Source organism: Trachinotus anak, unplaced genomic scaffold, assembly GCF_046630095.1.
Source record: "Trachinotus anak isolate AG129_WGS33_773 ecotype Australia unplaced genomic scaffold, CSIRO_AGI_Tana_v1 ptg000004l, whole genome shotgun sequence".
In the NCBI taxonomy this organism is placed as follows: domain Eukaryota; kingdom Metazoa; phylum Chordata; class Actinopteri; order Carangiformes; family Carangidae; genus Trachinotus; species Trachinotus anak.
In genome coordinates, this window is record NW_027273855.1 from 18087509 (window position 1) to 18109386 (window position 21878).

The following is a 21878-nucleotide window of genomic DNA, read 5'->3' on the forward strand; positions in this document are numbered from 1 at the left end:
TTCAATTTGTCATTTCCCTCCAGACTTTATTCTGTCTTCCCTCAAATCAGCAAAAACAAGTCCAGACACAAATATCTTATTATGAACCAATTCCCTGCTCCAGAGCCAATAATTTCATCATAACGTGATAATGAAAACATCAAAATTAATGTCATGTTCCTCAGTGGCCTGTGTTGACTAAAAATTCTGTTTGATTTAAGCTTTTCAGGCTTACCTCTCTCTCCATCTCATTCTTAGTCAGATGCATTTGTTTGAGGATCTGTGATCGTTGTTCCATAATCAGTGTCTTCTCATAGGTGTAGGCTGAGATGTCACTGTCATGCTTTACAGACAAAAAAACATTTCTCACGTGTCACACAGGTGTCATGTACAAACAGGTGTCATATAATAAGAAGACAGCTTCTACTGATAGGAGACTTGTTTTATCTCAGACCACAACCATATTTTTTTAAAACACACTTTCCAAAACAAAAAATCCACTCCCTGCAGGATGTGTTTGTGAACTCAGATAATGTGTCAGACAAGTCTCTCACCATCTCCACCACTTCCACCTCAGCATCGATGCGCAGGTGATAGAGGAAGGTGATGAGGTCTTTCTTCATCTGGATACTATTATCATCCATCTGAGCCACAGTGAAAATGCGCATCTTGCACTTCCTCCACACCTTCGGGACAAAACAGGAACACTCACAGATAATGAACAAAATGTTGTCATGGTTGTTCATGTGTTCGTAATTTACAAAGTTTCCTCAGACAAAGTAATTAAAAAAACAAAAAACATTTCAAAGAGTCTTGTTTCCCACCTTATGCTGGCGCAGCAGGAAGGGCAGAAGCATCAGCATGCCTCCGTCGTGGACGATCCACCACACATCTATGTGGCCTTCAGTGAAGCGCTCTCCATTGGATGGGTAGCTGGAGATGTTCTTAGGAACCAACAGGGCCAGACTGGCTACAGTTGTCTCTCTAACCACCTCTGCAAAGGGATGGACGAAATTGATTTGTTAGGAAAGATAGAGAAGGGCCTGGGGAAGTGTGGCCTCACCTTTTTCAATTAATTTGTTTAATTCAATCCATTAAACAGGAAGGGAGAGATGAGTAAAACAAACATTTTTATTAACATCCTATGAAGAGCCATTCATTTTGGTTATTAAAGTATTCTGACAAAGATATGTGCTGAGCAGGACGTTTTATAGTTGAAAAACAAGACTTTTCTGCTTTCTGGTGGAAAAAACTATGGACCTCAAATGTATCATGTTGCTTACATTACATGAACCACATATGCTGATACTGATATAGCTGTAGTAAGATATTATACAGATAAAAATGGACGTACCAATGTTTTGGTTTTGCTCTAACAAGATCAAATTAAGTTAATTTTCCCAACTTGTTGCTACTTTTTTAAAGCTTCCTGCAGTAAAGGGACAGAAAAAAAATCAGAAAAAATCTAAATATCAAAAGCAAAAGAATCTTGATCACAGATCACATGTTTTCTATATAATAAGGTGAACTTGCTTGGTTCTTCTATAAATAGACCACTTTTAGCCATATGTGCTCAGTATTTCCCTCAATAATCAAAACCAGGATAATCAGATGTTGATTGGCTGAGGAGAGCAATAACACAAATAACTAACATCTAACATATAAACTCTTTCACCCATGACTGAAGACTTACCAATAAAGTTCCTAAACTGCTGGTGGTACTCGGGCTGTTTCCAGTTACGGGGCCAGCTGACCATCACAGTGTTGTGCTTCAGACCTCCGAGTCCTCCAACTTGGATCAGGTGGGATGTCCCATCTCGCAGGTTTGAGGAGATGACCACCTGAGAGAAACCCTTCACCTTCTCTGTCTCCATCAGCTTACGCAGAGACTGCAGCAACACAGAGAAGAAACAGTTCTTGAGTCTGAGATCACATGATTGGTAATTATGGCAATATACGTGTTGGAGATTAACTGACTCTGGACGGACCTGGTCTGCCCTTTGTGCCTCACTATAGTTGTCGAGGAAGGTCCCTTGAACTGCGGTACCAACGATGGTCAGACCTTTCCCTGCTTTTAGCTGATTGGTCAGAGACAGCAGACGAGGCTGCTCTACGTTCTGCTCTGCATCCACATTCACCAGAACCAGGATCTGAGGCCTGACAAAAAAAACCCCAAAATATAAAGCAGCATAAGAGTGAAACCATGAACTTGACCTTTGACCTTTGACCCCCAAAATCTAACCAATTCATCCTTGAGTCCAAGTAAACATTTGTGCCAAATTTGAAGAGGTTCCGTCAAGGCGTTACTGAGATATCATGTCCAGCCCTGGCTGTTGCCAGTGTGGAGGCATTTGGTTTTTGATTTTTTTTTCACAGGCGAACACAGGACAAGTGGTTAACAGAACAGATATGTATGTTGTAGCAGACAAACTGTGACTGTTTAAAATTTGAAGATGGAGCCTCCTGACCTCCAGTTCTTGGTGTGTGGTGGTCCCTCCTCCAGCCTCATGAGAGCGAAGCGAGCAGCGCTCAGAGAGATGCCGCGTATCCCATCACCCCACTCCTTCTCAGCTCTGTTACACAACACATTCATGGGTCAGCACATGAAGTATGTATGTACTGTATGCTCTGAAATGTATAAATATATGCTTATCAAAAATGTGAAATTAAAGGAAGCTCAATCCATCACTGTCATAAACTAAAACAATCACCACTGGCAGAAAAATTGGATTTAATGCAAAAACTGACAAAGATAAAGGACAAACTGTTGTAGTTGGATCCTGCGATACAAATGTATTCTTGCTTCTGGTCCTATGCTGTCATGATGATTACTTACCCACAGAACTCAATGTATTTGTAGATGCAGGTGGCAATGCCCATGGCGACTATTGCGTAATACCAGGAACAGATGAACATGAGCGACAGGCACAAACTCATACCCAGGAAAGACAAAGCCCTGTGGGGGACAGGACTTCACATGTAATTGGGAATTTCAGCTTCACACCACTGGTTGGAACACTGCAGTGACTGTAGCTTGTAAAAAATAAGTTTTATTTGTAGTATACTGCTGCTGAGGTAAGGCCGGTGCCTGCTGTTCCTAAGACTGATGCTGCAGATTTTCACCTGTTGGAATTTGTGTCAAATGCAGGTAAGACATGATGTCTTTCGGCAGAGTTAAAGCCTGAAAACTTAAACTCTGCAAAAAAACCCAAAACATATATTAGTATTATTTAGTAAAGGTTTAACCCTCAAAAAACTCAGTTAATCTGAGTTTCAATCAGGACTGTGTGGGTGGGGTTTAAACTGATTTTGATTTTGATTCAAATGTTGCTAAATCTTGTTTTCTCTAATGTGAAATACCCCAAACAGTTTACACTTTGGCAGAAAATTATGTTTTAATGTAGGATCCTACCACTCATACTAAGTAGCTAATTCAGAAAAAAAGGTTTCAGGTTTGTGTTAGTGGTTCGCCATTTTGTTTGTCTCATGCACCTGCACAAAGGCACACACACATGCATGTGGGTGCCAGTGGTTTCACACTGTTACAGTGATCTATATAGTGGATATAGTGTGCCAAAAAAAATGCAGCAATATTCCAGTAAAATTGTCAGCAAGTAAAAATGGACGTAAACAATGCATGATTTAAAATACTTAAAAACAAATCAGCTTTGTGATAAGGTATAAGGTATGAAATGCATTCAACATATTGTGCGGACATGTGCGGACAGTCCTTTGACACAGACACACAAACTCACCAGTGGTAGAACTTAAACCGTGGCCTCCAGTTTGGCGTCCTCAGCAAAGTCTGCAGGGCACAGGCAAGATTGACAAACATGTAGCACATCAAGAAGAACCTGAAGAAAGACAGACAGATGAAGGGAGAGAAAAAAGAGAGCAAAAGAGAGTCATTGAACAGAAAAAAGATAGACAGAAATAAGACAGTGAGAAGGTTCTTAACTACTGTGGGGGTGTTCGGCAGCGTACTCACATGGACAGGATGGGTGCGACTGCATCCAGGGAGGCAATGATGATGCCAATCTCACAGATGCTGGCTGTGAGCAGGAGGGCCCAGGTGGGCTCCCCATTGGCTTTGCCATGACCAAACACCTGCAGTAACATGAAAGGATCAAAGCTAATTAAATTTATGTTAATAATTTAAGTCATGGATGCATTTTGTGTCATGCATACAAATACATCCAGACACACGGACGAACAAGCCAAATTCAAAAACAACAATCACAAATCACTTAAACATATGCTGTATAATAATTCAGAAAACAGAATGAAAAGTAATGAATTAGCCCATCTTTCTGACTTAGAAAGTTAGAAAACTTCAACATATTAAAATTGAGCAAACATTTAATTTTCTAATCATCTGTGCACCAGAATACAATATGTTTGTGTTTTGCTGAATCCTTTCATGGAAAACTGACACTTTGAATTCATCATAGTGTGTAAAATACAAAACTTGGACTCGCTTTCCTCTTGTCCTAAATCACACAACTCATTTCTGAGCATGCCAACATCAACAGCCAGATGAGGAACACCAGGTCCTAACGCAACATGTGATTTAGAGCAATACTTTTGTTTAATATGCAAATATCTCCTTGATGTTGGCTTTAATAAGATATTTTCAAAGCATTTTTGTGAAAACTTGAATTAAATCTTAGTTTGAAGGGAGTCAGCATTACAACACAAAATATTCCTGTAAATACACTGCATATCAGCTCACTTCAAAACTGATTGAAGCTCTTAAGCCCATTAAAACTTGTGTGATCCACTTCACATTAACACATGTAACTTATTCTATTCTCTGACATCTAATAATAATGTTTGCAGCTTCAGATTTTATACAAACCTCCACCCAGCGTTTGGTGCAGTTGTCTGTCTCTGATAAAACGCGCCACTGCTCTCATGGTAGAGATGGATTTGAATGCTACGCTACACGGTACTCACTCTAAGAAACGGGATGATGCCGTCCCTTGAGATGGCCTGCAGGAGACGTGGAGCTCCAGTCAGACTCTGAAGCCCAGCTCCACAGGTGGAAAAGAAGGAGCCAAACACAATGACCCATGGAGACGGCCATGCCAGTGTACCAATCACCAGGTTACCACTGACCCCTTCGCCAAACCTGTAGAGATAGAGGTTACGATAAAGCAACTCAAAGCTGTAATAGCACACAGTGACACGTTTGCCAGTAATTCCAGCACATAATCTATTTTCTATGTATCATATTCCCTATATTCACAAAAAAGTATTCACTAATATGAACAGATAGTCCACAATTGTTTACATTTTGGAAAATGACGAATTCACTAAGAGTCACTGTTTGTTATGTAATACTGAATGTACCGACAGCTATCACTGTATTACCTTAATACTGAGGAAAATTTAAAAATGTGATGATTTTATGGCAAGTATGGGAGTTACAAAAAGTGTCTTTTCTGATTTCTAAGTGGGTTTATGGATGATTTTTTTTACAACACTGGAGATAATGATAACCTCGTAAAGTGTTAGTCGCACTGATTCTATAAATGAAGACATCATGCTGTAACTCAAATTTTTGACATAGTAAAAAAATTGGATGTGCCGGAGCTTGCGAATATAGCTGATGTTAGCTGCAAAATTTGGCAGACTTTTTAATGTTTTTTAACTAATGTTTTAAAGCAAGAATCCTGTAAAGAGGTCTTTAAAATGACACGATGGCTGTATACATGATATGATGCTAAAAAAACTGCATGTCCCAGGCAAACGGTCAGGACCCTCAACAGAAGGTCGTTGTTTGTATTGCAGGTACAGCTAGTTAGTACATGCACTAACTCTGTGTAAAAGGTACAACAACCCTGTTTAGCTACACAGGTTAGCCTACACACTTGGATGAAAAGAGGTTAGATTTTTGCTTTAATGCTATAGTAATTTCAATAGTTTTGGTTTTGGAGAGGTTATAAAAGATAAACCACCACCATCCAACACTGGTGGGAGAAGTACTCAAGTCTTCCACTAAAAATATTAATACCATAGCGTAGATATACTCTATTAGAAGTTAATATACATTCAGTAAAAAAGTACATTTTCCTCTGAAATGTAGTGGAGTAGAAGTATAAAGAAAAGTAAAATAGAAATATTCAAGTAAAGTACAAGTACTCAAGTCAAGTATGGGCCGTAGTTCTTGAAGTTTACAGAATTACGATTAACTGTACAATTAGACTTACTTGTCCCTGAGGACTACTCCTTCTATACAGGCACCAAACAGCACCACACAGGACATGTCTGGGATCAAAACCGTTAAGGAATACATTGTTCAGATAAGTTGACCCAAACAAGATGATGGCATGAAAAAGATTGTATCAAAGTCATCATCCAGCACTGTCAGAGCCACACAGTTTCTTTCTATTGACCTTGGCTTGGTAAAGGATACACACAGTAGATGTAGTGGTGATGGCTGCAATGGTGCCAATGGGGATCGACTTCTGAGCATCACGCAGGTCTCCGGAGCGGTTGGAGCCAGCCATGATTCCTGTGAGTGGAGCAAGAAGAAATGATCAGGAGATTTTATGCTGTTACACCTGCATGGGAAGGTAATTTCTCTTTTTCTTTCTCTCCTCCCTGTCCATTAAGTCATATCACTAGAAACATAAACATAAGTGAAGCAGCAAAAGAGTAAACAGTATATCGGGTGGCCTGCTTTCCTATGTTTAGATATGGGGCAAATTTTTAGAATATCATTGTTTATTCAATGTTCTTGTTTTTAGTAGCCTTTAATGAGCACTATTTTACAGCAGCCTTAAATGTTTGTTGGCTATATACCACAGCTCCGCAGATGAGATGAATCAATGAGCGAACTGAGGGGTCGTGACTAGCTCAGACACGTCTGTGGCACAGAGAGGACTGAACACATTAGAAACTGTTAGACTTAAGAGATTACAATTAGAAAGCTCTTTAGACATCTCTTCAGTGGGCCTGTCCGATGCTAACCTGTGACAGATGGGAAGTATATCCCCACCAGGAGGGTGAAGAAGCTGGTGATATCAGCCAGGACGTAGCGGTTGGAGCTGGTTACGGGACTTTCTGGATCCATGTCTGATGCAAGTCCACGCTTCTCCAGGATCATCCCTTTTTCCAGGTAGTTACCAAACAGGTTCTCTGAAAGACAGACGAGCATGTGATCTTCTGTCATATTGAGTGATAAAGCGTATTATCAGCAACCTTATATTGATTAGGCATCTCTTACCTGCCAGGATGCCACTAGTCACCCCTGGGATCCCCTGTATCTCTGTGATGTTGTTGTTGGTGAAGTATTCATCACAAGTAGCATTGAGGTACTCAGAATCACAGAAGGACCTCCACAGTTTGGTGGTGATAGTTTCGTTGTCTATTTCAATGACCTTTGCACAGATGTCGTAGGCTTTCGAGAGAAGAGTTCGATTGCCCAGGATGCAGACGCTGCAGGGAGAGTCAACAAAAGCCTCGCTGTCACGTACTTCATCACTGTCACATCACTGAGGACTTTGACCAGCGATTCAACAAGTCACTTACGGGAAGACAGGGGGTTCAATGGCGGTCTTGATGACTCCTGCATAAACAGCCAGGATGGAGAGGATGACACAGGCTAGGAAGACCAGTGCCAACTTGTTAACATATTTGACCCCCACAAACACCACCAGTGCCATGAAGCTCAGTACGATGGTGCCATACACCCGCATGTTGTTGAGGAGAGCCGCCTCTGCCTCCGGTCCCTCTAGGCCTTCGATCTGGAAGATGGCTGCCTGAGGGACAATATAAATCTAACAGAATGTGGATGAAGGTGAGGTAGAGGGAAGAGAATAATACAAGTTGTTGTGGAGTATGGTGGTGAAGAGGGATAGAATAACAATAATAAAAGTAAATTAAACTTGTAAATTAAACTCAGTACACTTGTGCTAGGATTCTACTTTAAAGTTTATTATCATAGAAAACTGTTAAACTCACCAATATTATTATTATTATTATTAGTTAAAAATTTTTTGCTAAAAAAAAAAAATACAAGCAATTGTCAAAATAGTGGTCAAATAGTTTTCTGTTGATTGAGTTATTGATTGATCTAATCATTTCAGCTTTAAAAGTTTAGTAGTTGTTGGTTTCTGGGTTCCTGAGGCAATAATGAAATAATTTGTATTGTTAGGGTTAATAGGGGCCCAAGAACAGGTTTTTGCCCTGGAGCCCCTAAGGAGGTTAATCAGACAGAAAACCAACACAACTAATAAAACATGTGTTACATTAAAGTATCTCTGGAGTCATACCAGTGAGACAGCAGCAAACATAATAACAGCACTCTTGTGTTTCATGTTTCAAAATAACTGCAGTGAAAGGGGCCTATACAGACCAGGACTGCATGCAACACATTAAACATGTGAGTTATTTGATGATTAAGGCAACTTACCAGCAGAATTTCAATGCAGCCAAGAATGTACATGGCACCTGCAAAAGTGGTTCCTAAGTAGAAGCAGATCCCAACAGCTCCGCCAAACTCAGGCCCCAGCGAGCGAGAGATCATGTAATATGAACCTCCAGCTGTGAAACACAAACACAGAAGAGTTACCGCTCAGCTCTGTTCTGTCACAAACAAACGCACTTGTACATCCCTTTAGACATCCACTCACCTGGCACAACTCCATTTGTTGCAATGGCACTCATGGAGATGGCTGTGAGCATGGTCTGAAAAAAAAAGCAGTGCATAACAGAGGAGGGTTGCAGGACCCTGAGAGGCAGCAGGTGGACGTGTCACATTAAATATGGCTGACAGAGAGGCTGTGATGAACTCAGGAAGTGGGCAGAGAAAAACATCCAGCGGCAGCAGAGTCTGAATCACCGGGTCATGAAGAATTGATCATGGTGGGTATGACTACGGCTGGTTAGGCACACACTGTCACATCAGTGATACTGTCTGCTACAGCCAGAGGTGTGAAGGAACTGCAGTCAAGCAGAACTTCCATTTAATGAGATTTCGATTTGACTACATTTCTACTTTTAACCGGTTTGTTCACCTCTCTGGTTCAGACTGAAATATCTCAACAGCTATTGGATGGATTGAGATGAAATTTTCTACAGACATTTATGGTCCCAAGAGGATGAAGCCCACAGACTTTGGTGATCTCCCGCGTGGTGGTGGGGTGTTAGTGGGTTTATTGGTAGTGTGCCTTATGCCAGGATTCACTATGTCACCTTCGGCATCTGTGCAATTCAAATTATAACTAGAGACAGTCTTGCGATGGGATCACACCAGCCCATCAACATGTTCATGTCCTCACCCATGAGTACTCAGTAGTCATTATTATGTGTGTACTAACAGTCATGGGTTGAACCACACCCATCTTTGAACTCTTCATTTTGATCTCAACTACACTCCTGTGAAGTTTTGTGTCTTGCTGGGTTGTGACGGTGACAAAATCTATCCACAGGCAAACAGACAGACATATAAACACCTGCCAAAACCACGTCTGTGGTAGTTCCCACACAGACTCATACAAGGTGAAAACTATACCAGTCATCCTGTCACTGGTAATTATACAGTATGTTCTATATTATAACAGCCTAGTTTAATCACACACTCCCCTAATTAGTTATGTTTGTGTTAAATATCCACTTTACACAGACATAATCCTGCAGGTGGATGTTTTCAGATTCGTGGTACTGTATTGAATTTGACATGCATAATTTAATTGGATGTAACATGTTTTCTGAGTGGACAGGGGTCGCGTTAGACCAGTAAGTTCAACACCAGGGATATCTGCAGTTTTACTCACTGTGGAGCAACACATGAAGACGATTATGAAGGAACCTAAAACGCCTCCAACTCCAACCATCCAGGTCATTCGCAGGAAGAGAATCACGCCAAAAATGTTCTGGATACATGGCAAGTAAACCCCCATCAGGGTGCCCAGCTGTGGTGCCTGGAAAACATAAAACAAGCATCAAACATGATTTCAGTTTTTTTTTTTTGGTGCCTCAGTTCTTCATCTTGCTTGTCTTATTTTTCATGTGAATGAATTGAAATGGGACTAAACTGTCTCTTTGGACTTTGTTGTTCAGTCTTTGTCTCCTTAAATCTATTCTGCCTTTTAAATTCATGAACAAGGTCCAACTCTGTCATTAGAAACAAAAGGGTTTATTCTTTAAAACGCAATGAGATGTATTTTTGTAGAAAAGAGGAAGACTAGCTTTTGGATCTGTTTCCTCTTTGACAAGAATTGGGAGGAGAAATGGCCAATGAATGATAAGCCAGAAAAAGTGGGAAGTACAGGCAGGATTTGGTACAACTACGTTAAAGAAAGTCAAATCAACAACTATTATTTAATGTTTGCTCAGTTCCCGATATTCTCTCTGGACTTTTCCTCTGGCACTACCATCAGGTCAAAATTCTAAATTTGCGCACACCTTGAATCATTTAACATAAAATGTATAATTACTTTTAAACCAGAAAGTCAATATTAATGCATAGTGTATAATTTACTGCTGGTGTCACTGGATAGTACTGATTTCACATACACTGATCACTTCTTCCAATTACAAATCCTCCTGCATGATGTCAAAACTTTGCAGACAGAAATATTAAAGAACACATGTAACCTTTCCTCTCTGACACCTGTCATGATTTTTTTCTACACTATACCCAATGATATATAAAGCTGCTCCTCTGCTCTTCAAGTTGCTGGAGGCAGGCTATGAACCGATCACATGCAGTGCTATACCTTGACAGGTTTTTTAGATGGACGTGCCCCCTCCTCATTATTCTCCTCCTCTTCGTGCTCTTTGCTGCCTGTGGGCAGGTTGGAGTAATTGGCCAGAGTGCTGAGCAGAGAGGACACCATTGGACTGGTATCCATCTCCTCCTGCAACACACAGACACACACACACACACACACACACACACACACACACACACACACACACACACACACACACACACACACAGAAACACAGACAAAACAGATCTGGAAATCTACTCAGGACAGCCAGAACTGGTCTCACACTGATATTCCCAGTATGCTTGTTACTGCTGATTGAAAACTGTGCCCACCTCAAACAGAGCCATGTTTTTGCCATCATACTGCTGACTCTTCTCCACATCGCTGGCTCCACTGCTGTTGATGAAAGGACTGCTCTCTTTGGGGTTCCCATCACCTGCAACACAGAAACACCAACCAGATGAATTAGAGCTCACACCTCTTCATGCACAGCTTCACACAGACACACCTTTGTAATTTGATTTGGGTGAACAGTTAATGCATTATGTTACAGTCATTTGATCTTTATTTGGAGTGAATAATGCTGTGAATTCTTTGCTGGAGCAACAAAGTGCTGTGTGAACTAAAAGATTTACTTAGGGACTTGTTGCAGAACCTTTGACCCTATCATATAATCTTTCAGTGCATTTGATGAAAACCACATGATGCTTGAAAGCAAGCAAGCAAACTTTATTTATACAGCACTTGTCAAAACAGAAACTACAAAGTGATTTATAGAAAAAGAAGAAGAAAAGGGGAGACAGAGAAGACAATTCAAGCAAAAAGAGAAATATGTATATGTTATAATAAAACAAGGAGAAATCTTGTTAAAGTTTGTGACCTTCCTCTAATTCATTCAAACTATGATCCCTGCAGTCACTGTGCTGCCTGCCACACACATCAGTTGATTAATAATGTGTCATGCTCCACAGATGGTTCAATAACAGGTTGCTCCTAACTTGAAATAGACAAAATTTGCATTCATGCATTATTGTTTAAATAACTTCATACAATTTTTTAAACATTTTTTTTTAACCTGTTTTGTTGTTTAAGTGCAGAGCAATGTTAATAATTCAGCAGGGTGCATTTATACTGAATATAAACCTGGTGAATGTAAATCCAATATTCACTAGCTCTGAGGGAAATATCTTGCTCTTTAACTGAAACTCAATGCACCAGCTAGCTGTGTCTATTTGTTGTTCGGTGCTAAGCAGGTATTCTACAGTGGCTTTTCACCATGGGACATCCCTCTACCTCCTACCTCTTTACTTTACCCCTAAGGCAATGAACCTGAAACCTGAAGAATCCAGTACCTCCTGGAGAATTATGAATAAATTTAAGTTTCCCTAAAATGTCTCAGGGTACCTTGGCATTTAAAACCCAGTATTGGTCATGAAAAGAGCCACACGAGGCGCCGTCCTGCAGCAGAGTAGCTCCTGGTTGTGGAAAGCAACACAATCAAGTCGCCTCTTCTGATTCCCCAAGCTGCTGCAGTATTAAACACTAATCTTTAAAGCAAAGAGGAGAGTCAAATAGCAGCCAAACTGCTCTCACACACCACATAATCCTTTGAACGACGGACTGCTCTCCTAAAGATGCATTGCCTGTTAAATTGGATTAGTAAGAATTTCAATTTTATGTCATTTTGAGTTTGCATGAAGGATTAGATCTTTTGTCAGGGTTCTATGAATACCTGGAAATGATATGAATTACACTACACGAATAACTTTAAGATCAATGTGAAATTCCTTTTAAACAAAGAAAACACTAATGTGCAGTTTGTGCAGCAGTTCAGTTGCAGGAGAAGAAGCATATGTGTGTATGATATCAGATGCACATATAAAAAATAATCTCACCACATCAGGAATTATTGAAGACCACTTTCTGAACTGTTTTCATGATCCCAGTCAAGACCCACAACAGGCCATTTTTTTCTTTACTTTTAGACATAGTTTAGATTATGTTGAAGCCAACCACCTGAGTATTCTGTAATCCACCACGATTTTTAAATCTGCATTTGAAGCTCATTTCAGCTCTTGGCTTAGAGTGAAATCAGCTTTTAAAAAATTGCGATTTAGCCATGTTTTTCTAAATGCTCTTGTGTGTGTGTGTGTGTGTGTGTGTATGCGTGCGTGCATGAGGGCTTCTCTCTGTGCAAGTTACATATTCTATATTCTCCTTTTGACAATCGTTAAACAACAGTCTGGTCACAGTCACAGTCTGGTTTGTATTCTGTCTCTTGACCCTCAACGAATGCTCTCGAACAGGGGTCGGCAACCCATGGCCCTTTCATCCCTCTGCTGCGGCTCCCTGTGGCTTTGGAAAATAAATAATGAGTATTTAATTTAAATTTATTTTATTTTAGTTCGCTAGTATTTTAAATGTTCAAAATGTTTTTGTTGCATGCAGAAATAAAATTTCATTTTCTCTGTAGCACTTCATTGATTTCATAAATGCAACACACTATAGTTTTTTTTATACGTAGCATAAAGGTAAAAAACAATATATGTTTTGTGGCTCCTGGTGTTTTCTTTTCTGTGGGAAACGAGTCCAAATGGCTCTTTGAGTGTTTAAGGTTGCCGACCCCTGCTCTAGAACATTTTCATGCTTCTCACGCAACCAAGCTACTTGTCAAAATCAGTGAATAAGCAGTGATGGATCTTTGCTGCCGGCCCTGTGATACTATCTATGAAATCAAAATGTTGAATAATAATTTTACTCCATCATACAGTAGACTGTTCACAGTAATACACCAGCTGGATTGTATTTCCTGAGCTATCAGATCTGTGTATTTTACTCTCCAAATGTCAAAATTATTTAACCATCCAACTTGTTTTGTCCTCTGGCTAGAAACCACACCCCCCCCTCACCCTTCATCCTTTACTGCAGTGACCTTAGGGTGAAATCCACCAGAGGTCACACTTAAACTGATCTCCTGAACCGTCACAGTGACAAATGAAGTTACAAAAACCACCAGTTTCATTTTGCCTGCCATTGCTTTAAGGGGCTGCTCAACTCTATAAGGATAAGTGGAAGTGGTATAGCCAATGGATGGATGGATGTTTTAAGGATCTTTTGGCTGATCAAATGCATCGGTCTGAAATTTTCTTTTTTTATGCAACTGCATAACAGCTAATAAATGAAGAACCTTTGAGTTAACATAACCTATGATCCATTAAATCACCATTTCTAAATGGTGAGCAGCAGGAATATACATATACAAAAAACTGGCAATAAGATGAGCTGCTCACATACTAATATAAACTGACCACATGCAAAGGGTTAGTATTACAGTTCCAGGAAAAGGGGGTCTGGTGGCACGGAACATATGGTCCCACTTAACATGGTACATTCTCATTCCTCAGCCACATCAACAGCATGAATAAGTGATAAACTAGTAAGACATGAAATGTCATAATAGATGACCTGACATAAATCCTGCTGGTTTTAGCTCTCTTGTTACACAGTGTTAATGTCCTGCACTAATAAAACACTGTTTAGAGTCACTTTAATTAAGTTAAACCTGCTCTTTACCCCTCTCTTCACAAGTCCTCCTGCCCAGAGGGGAAAGGTCTGCTCTCTCCCTGTGAGGGCTCAGCTGTGAGAAACCTCAAATGTGAACCTCACTGCCTCCCCACAGCTGACTTTGCTCCCTCTGAAGTGAAATACACCTCAGTCCTTTTCTCCAGTGGATCTACTTCTGTTTCCTGGAGAGCACAAAGGCATGGAATCAGCATTAATTGGCCCACTGACATGCAACGTGGAGACCTCAGAATTTCTGAAGTTGTGTTTTTCAGTCTGTGAGGTTGTCTATATTTCTTTCAAGGCATGAAACTGTTGCTGCTGATTTCACCAGTTTTAAAACTACTGCTGATAATACTAATCACAGTTATGCTGATGACACACAACTGTATATTCACCTTTGACAGTCTCATATTTCCAATAGATGAACAAGAAAATGTTTTTCACGGGATGAAGACACAAATTACTTTGACACATATTTCATTGATTAATTGTCAGGCAATCGCTGAATTGATTGTGTCAGCACAACTGAAGTTATCATGGATGCTGCCCTGATGTTTTGCCACCCTATAACCAGCACTGAACCATTCAGTGATTTGTGTTCTAAAGTGTTCAAATCTGATTTCTGAATAACTTGCAAAGGAGGTCATGTTGCTGCGGTTTCATCAGGTCTAAAATCTGACCACAAATATCCTGGGGATCTTTGCGTTAATCTAAGATTTTACTCCTTGTTCACAAAGCTCTTAATGGCACTGCAAACGTCAGTCATTTTTCACTCTTTACACTGTGAGCCAGACTGATCTCAGTGGTCAGTGGAAGGGCACATCAGTTTCATTTTTTCTTTTGCAATTACAACAATGATAAACAATTCAATTTTCTATAATTATAATTTATTAATTTAATTTATTATTATTTTAAAAATTTCTATTATTCTCTGGAGCAAGATGATGCATCTCGACACAGGAAAAAAATGCAGACAGTAAACAGTACATGTAGAGGTCATCATTAAAAAAAAAAAAATGTTTTTGTTTTTAAGAGAGAGAAATGAGTCAGCTACTCTGACAGAGCTACTGGGGTCTGAAATGCAGGAAGAAAAAAAAAATCATTTTAATCTTGCTCCTGCTCTGTCTGAGGATTTAGCTTGAGCTCATAAATGGCTAAAAGATGAAGCTTCAAGAAAGTGGAATCATAAAGCAATATTCCTGTCTGTCTGTTGGATTTCGGACGACTGTATGTCTAGACAACAGTGTGAATTTGCAGCACCTCAGAGATGACCTACATAGATAAGAGTCCTGCAATTGAAGAGCACTAAGAGATTTATTTGTATCAGTTGTAAAAGTGTCAGATACCTGTGAAGAGCAAGAAAAGTGTAATGTAAAGTGGCCGCAAATACCAAACATTGCTGCCTCTATGAAAACTAAAAGTTGGGTGTAAAATATAATCAGAAATACACAGAATATGAGTCCCATCTGGTTCCCACCGGGGGAAAATGCTCATTTTAACACCATGCAGGGAACAGACGCGATGAGACTCAGTGTCTGATCTGACAGGTCACTGTGGGGATGATGTTAACATGTGAAGCAATAACACAACGTAGCAACGGTGTGGTCTTTAGTATAAGGGTCAGATCAGGCTCTGTCTCCCAGTAATTACATTTCTATACAACTAAACTGCAACAGCAAATTTATTTTGTAGGAAACACAATCACTGCCTGGATTCAGAGGCATTTTTTTTTCTGTTATTAATGAAGCACTACTTTTATAAACAGTAGTGACCAGGGCTCTCATCCACTGTCCTGCCTGTGGTTAGGTTTAGGAAACAAATGCGCTTTGGTTAAGGTTATGGAAAGATTGTGATTTATGTTTAATGTAAATGAACACGCTCTATCTGATGTCATTGTGTACTTTTTCTGTATTAAACCAAACCACAATCATACACAACGCTTTCTCAACCAAGCACGGTGAGCACTTAAACTTAAACTACCTGCTGTACTCACAAATGAATGCTGTAGCATAAAATTTGATATTTTTTGTAGAAAACATCCAGCCAACACATTCAATATCAACATATTTGCAAATGACCAATATGTAAAGTGACAACATTTGTCATTATTGTAATAAAAAACTTAATTCAGTCACAATTATGTTTCCTACAATCATATTTGCTCTTGCAGTTTAGTTTTATAGGCCTGTAAACCATTTGTAGGAGACAGGGTTGGATGATGATTCTAACCCATACTCATCATGTCCACAGCAAATTATTGCTCCAGGATGAGCACTTCTGTATTCCTTTGTGTATACTGTATGCATGCACAAATGTGGAAATAAAGACTTTTGTCTGTCAGATAAAGAAAAGTATAATAATAATTCTTAATGGTTCAAAGAGGTTCAGATTTGAGCAAAAACAAAAATAAGCAATGGTACACATGACCACAAACACATGTTTATATATATATATATATATATATATATACACATATATATATATATAAAACAATTAAGGGAGATGAAATTACACAAGTAAGACAAAATCAACCCTCTCTCCTAGAAATTATGTAAATAGAAAACTAATTTGAAGTCCCAGCTGTCCATTCTGCTAAGATACAAAGGTGAGTCGCTCACGCTCTGAAATGAATGGAAATGGCAGCCATCCATATTTTGTGATTGCAAAAAAAGTTCTTGCACACTTTGATGTCTTAGTGACAGGTGTGTCAAATCAAAAACTCTTGACTTGAATAGCAAACAGGAGAACCCAGGTATGCATACAAACTGAGTTCCGTGAACTCTTCAAATACAAATACAAACATGATATTGAGCTCTTACAATTGTAGACAAATAACATATAATAATAATATAACACTATAATAATATTAAATTTCCCAGTATTATAGAAAATTGGTTCACAGAGAGCCCTCCAGGGACATTGGTAAGAACCCTTTTTAAATATGTCCTATTCTACACAGTGTAGGTATCAAAACTATAGTTATCTAAAAATGGCCACAACTCACAATAATCCCAACTCATTCATATCCATGAGAAGACAGTCCAAGAAAATATTACAGGAAAAAATTCAAGCTCTTTGTATTTTAGCGTATGAACTCTGCTGTAGAGAGTGAAACAGAGGAGGAGAACTAAAGGTTTATTATCTGGAGAGAAGGTGTTGGCCCCCACCTCAGAGTCATGCTGCTTATGGTGGCCTCACTCATATGGGCTTATGGTGGCCTCACCCATATAGAAAGTGCTTGAGAGAAGGGGTATATGAGTGATTAAAGTACATATTCTTTAAATAGAGAGCTGTAATTACAAACTGTTAAACCTCCAGACCGTGTGAATGAAGCTTACAGAATTCATTAACCTGAGCCTGTCTCTGCCTCTGTACTGAACTATGACTTCTCTGGAGTGGGAGATCACAGATTTTGAGAAGTTTTAATTCAAGTGGTTCATCATAATGTTTGAGGAAGATCTCTGTGCTGAAGTAATAGTAAAAAACACAAATGCATACAAATACATACACACACAATCAAACTGCTAAATTACAGAAGAAATATTCCAAATGTGTCCCCTTTCTTTCTGTAAAACGCTTGTTCCTGAAAACGAAACATTTTCAGATAAGTTCGTGCCAACTCAAATGCTCAGAGGCTTTAAATCATTTGTTTGCCACTGACGGATAATCTCTCTGTCTCCATCCCTGTTTTAGCCTCGGGACAGACAGCAATGACTTATTGATAAGAAGCGATCAGCTCAGAAAGATGAAGATCTGAACATGTTTATACTGGTGCTGCAGCAGGAGGCAGACCTGTGCACACCACAGCATGCAGATGAAAGGTGGTGGTTGGTGCAGATTTGTAACCTTGATGTGACATGGCTATTACAAAATGGACAGTTTATACCAGCTTTTAAAAGCTTAATAGGACGCAGGCTCAAGGGGATTATCCAGCAGCTGCTGGAGGCCACAGAGAGACAGGCAGAAATGAACTTCTGCATGTGAGAGGACGGCACCAATCAGCTGCCCAGCAACCTCACACTCGTACCTCATTTATTTTCACCTCGCCTGCTGTAACTGAGGAATTAGAGCTAATTCCATGAAGTCATTTGTTTAATTTAAATCTATCTCTTCACTGACTCTCGGTTTCACTGTGTCACACACAGCTTGTTGCCTGCCTGGCTGTGTTTCTGTCTCTCAGACAGAGCCTACTCAGCAGGGGTGACACTGAAATGTGATGCCTTCTACCAAAAATGGATTGAATTCAAATGTTAAATTTTCCGTCAAGGCAGGAATGAGGGCTGAATATTGAGTTAAGGAAGGAATTTGCATTTTCTGCAGCAGTGGCAATGTTATACAATGAATTATGTTGTCTCTTGGAACACTATAGCCACAAATATCCACTGTTTGTACTGTTCGTGTATCTGAGTGGTAATAAATTTGTTACAGAACAGCTGCATGATTTGGACTCTTTTTTTTGTTTTGAGCCATGCTAGCCACATGGGGATGACAATGTTGGTCTGTTTCTGTCTGTGAGTCAGTCTGGATTGAAATATCTCAACAGAAATCATCTGGTGAACCCATAACACATCAAGTATCCTCATTGGGTCACAATTATAAACCAAACCAATACTTTGGTTTATGTCCAAACACCCGCAAAAGTAGTGACATTCCCATCAGCCTCAGGTGTACTTCCTGCTTAGTGCTAATTGGAATATGCTAACACACACACATTGTAAACACTGTTCTTGCTAAACATCTGTATGTCAGTTACAGAGCGGCAGGCATGGCTGAAGACTCTGAGTCTTCTTTACTTTACTGATGATGTAATAAAAATGGGGCAATAGTAGATTATTATGGACCTGACCTCAATGGCACAATCAATTTTCCCATCAACAGGACTGAAGCCAGGAATACAAACCCCAAAACCCCAGTGCTAAGTCAAAAACCCCCAATGCAGCCCCAACCGTTTTTCCATATTTGTCTCCAAAAACTGTGCAAAGGTTTTCAGAACTAAAAGTAAAGTGAAGATGCTTTCGCTTTACACAGAAAGTGCAGCAAACGGAAAAAAGTCAAATTGATAGTTGGTGTGACCACCCTTTGCCTTTAAAACAACACCAGTCCTGTACTTTTTTAAAGGTTCTTGGGAGGTCGATTGTTCCAAGTACCTGCTACATTTCCTCTGTGGATTTAGGCTGTTTCAGTGTCTTCTGTCTCTTCATGTGATCCCACAGTGATTCCATAATGTTGAGATCAGGTCACTGTAGCGCAGGACCATCTGTTGCAGGACTCTGTATTCTTCTCGACTCTGGCTATATGTTTGGTTTTTCTGTCATGCTGCAGAATGAATTTGGGAGTGATTCTCAGTGATGGATGAGAATCTAAACTTCTCAAGTGTCTAAAACTTTTGCAGAGTACTACATGTTTTCTTTACTTTCTTGTTTGAGTTCAATTGTTATGTCAGCTGTTTTTTCCTGTTTTTTTATAGGCTACCTTTCCCAACATGAAGGTCCAAATACTGTTTCAAAGTCTTCCTCACATAGCTAGGAATTAAATCCTGGTGGGCGACATCATTCTCTTTATCTAATTAGAAATTGTCAAATTGAAATACATACCACAGTGATGCTTTGATCTACATGCAATATTGTACATCAGCCAATTTGCATGGGCCAGTAAGTGGCGGACTGACCAACCATCCATAGAGATGGATGGTACACTAAATCTATAAGCAGTTAAAGAATTGCATGTAACTCCCCAACTTTTGCTGTTAAAAACCTTCCAGTTCTCAGAAAGTCAGCACATCACCTCAGTGTCTTCACAGCTATAGTCCTGCTCATAAACTTTTATTATATGTTGAAAAAAAATGTACCATTCCCTCTCTTATCAGGCTAAACCAGGTTAGAGCCGGTTAAACTTAATAAAAACACATAATAAAATAAAGTTAGAAAACTGATGTTTAAGGGAAACTATTCATTCAGTGCTGTCAGTGATAAGATAAGGAGGTGGATGGAGCAGCTGGAAAACCCCCATTATTGTACATGAAATTACTGCCTCTTTCATAAGACAAGGTGCTACTGACATACTGATTATAGGCAGCTAATGACAGACTTATGGGGATAAATGGAGTTACAGGCTGCTGATATACCAGCTGACACATACTTGGTTTAGATGTAGGGGATCATTCATAGATCTGACTCAGAAATAACTTGAAACTCCCTCAGTATTTGAATGTGGAAGTTCCAGGAAGCTGGCTTCTTGAAAGCAGCCAAACATGAAAGTAATGCTTCTTTCCTCTAACCAGGCAAATTAGTTTTGTCTCATGAAATTGTGTCTAGACAATCATGGTTCCCAGAATTTAATCTCTGGCTGTATGAAGACTTTCAGCATTTTGACCATCGTGTTGGGGGATAAAGCCTAAAGAAAACAGGAAGCCACGTTACACTGTTAAGCATCAGCATGTTAACATTGTCTAATGAACATATTAGCATGCTGATGGTAGCATTTAACTCAAAGCGGTGGTGTACACCTTGACTCAAGTGACCAATAACACTTAAGTAGTAGTATTAGTAGTAGTAAAAGTTGTAGTAGTAGTAATCATAGTAGAATCTAGTGAAAGTGAAAACGCTTTTCTAAAGATCTCCCACACAGATTTTTAGGCAAAAGAGATCAGGTTGTTTAACTCATATTTCCTTCTTGCAAGAGGAAAATTTTGTGTCCTCCACGGTGATTTGAAGCAGATTTTGAAAATCTTGTTTAAGTTAGCTGAGGAGAGAAATCCATGAACTATAAGCCATCACACGCAGTAACTACAGCAACTTATAAAATCTCTGTGGTTCTTTCATGTCAGAAATCTCATGTGCTACATTTGCACAGTGTTATCACCAACAACACGTCACCCGTTCCAAAATATGTGAAGACATATCTAAACTTCAGCGTATCCATTAAATTGCCAACAGATCTCATCAGTGAAGTCAAAATAAAAAAGGAGGCAAAAAGCTGCTGAAAATCCAAACCAGCCCCAGCACTTCCAGATGTGAAGCTTTTCAATATTAAACAAAACATTTTGCCTCTGAAATCAATTTACACCTCTGCTGCTCCAACACATGTGAACATGTTTGCCAAGGAGAATATAGCACCCAATTAGTGGGGGAAATTGGCATTCCTTACATTTAATGAGACTACTCTGTTATTGTTTGTTCACATGTTTGTAAGACATCAAAGGCTTGGATTAGATAAGGTGGCGCAGTGTGATAAACGGCCAACACAACACCCAGAGAACTACATACTGTATATGCAGGTTGTACATAAATACAAGCTTTAAAAAGCCTATGCACAAACAATACATTAGATATATTTGGATTTGGCTCACCTTAACAACAGCAATATTATATTTTTAAGTTGATATTGCACATTTTTACACTTGGATAATCTGATTGCTCCATTTGTTCGATCCACTGTGGCATCTCTCACATGGTGAAAAAAGCCAAACCTGCAATAATGAGCTGTCGCTGCAGAAGAGTCACACCCACCGAAGAATATGCAACAGTTTCTACTTTATAATGTTTACAAGCTTTAGCGAGCTTTGTTGGACTTTGTTACAGAAGGCTAACTTCTTCCAGTCCTTGTGATATG

The 21878-nt window shown here is 39.5% G+C and overlaps 1 protein-coding gene across 1 annotated transcript in view; it reads right to left on the bottom strand.

Annotated features, from left to right (window-relative positions):
* Window positions 1–21878, bottom strand: part of slc12a5b (solute carrier family 12 member 5b) — a 39689-nt gene that overhangs the window by 5366 nt on the left and 12445 nt on the right. Inside the window, exons 2-21 of the mRNA XM_071476555.1 lie at window positions 11036–11139; window positions 10707–10847; window positions 9762–9908; window positions 8619–8673; window positions 8399–8529; window positions 7516–7763; window positions 7211–7422; window positions 6955–7122; window positions 6398–6496; window positions 6192–6249; window positions 4936–5110; window positions 3968–4086; window positions 3735–3833; window positions 2816–2935; window positions 2448–2552; window positions 1968–2136; window positions 1673–1868; window positions 804–973; window positions 534–665; window positions 215–322 (exon numbers count right to left, since the gene is read on the bottom strand). Coding sequence (XP_071332656.1) covers window positions 215–322; window positions 534–665; window positions 804–973; window positions 1673–1868; window positions 1968–2136; window positions 2448–2552; window positions 2816–2935; window positions 3735–3833; window positions 3968–4086; window positions 4936–5110; window positions 6192–6249; window positions 6398–6496; window positions 6955–7122; window positions 7211–7422; window positions 7516–7763; window positions 8399–8529; window positions 8619–8673; window positions 9762–9908; window positions 10707–10847; window positions 11036–11139 — 2756 coding nt within the window. The remainder of the gene's footprint in view (window positions 1–214; window positions 323–533; window positions 666–803; window positions 974–1672; window positions 1869–1967; window positions 2137–2447; window positions 2553–2815; window positions 2936–3734; window positions 3834–3967; window positions 4087–4935; window positions 5111–6191; window positions 6250–6397; window positions 6497–6954; window positions 7123–7210; window positions 7423–7515; window positions 7764–8398; window positions 8530–8618; window positions 8674–9761; window positions 9909–10706; window positions 10848–11035; window positions 11140–21878) is intronic.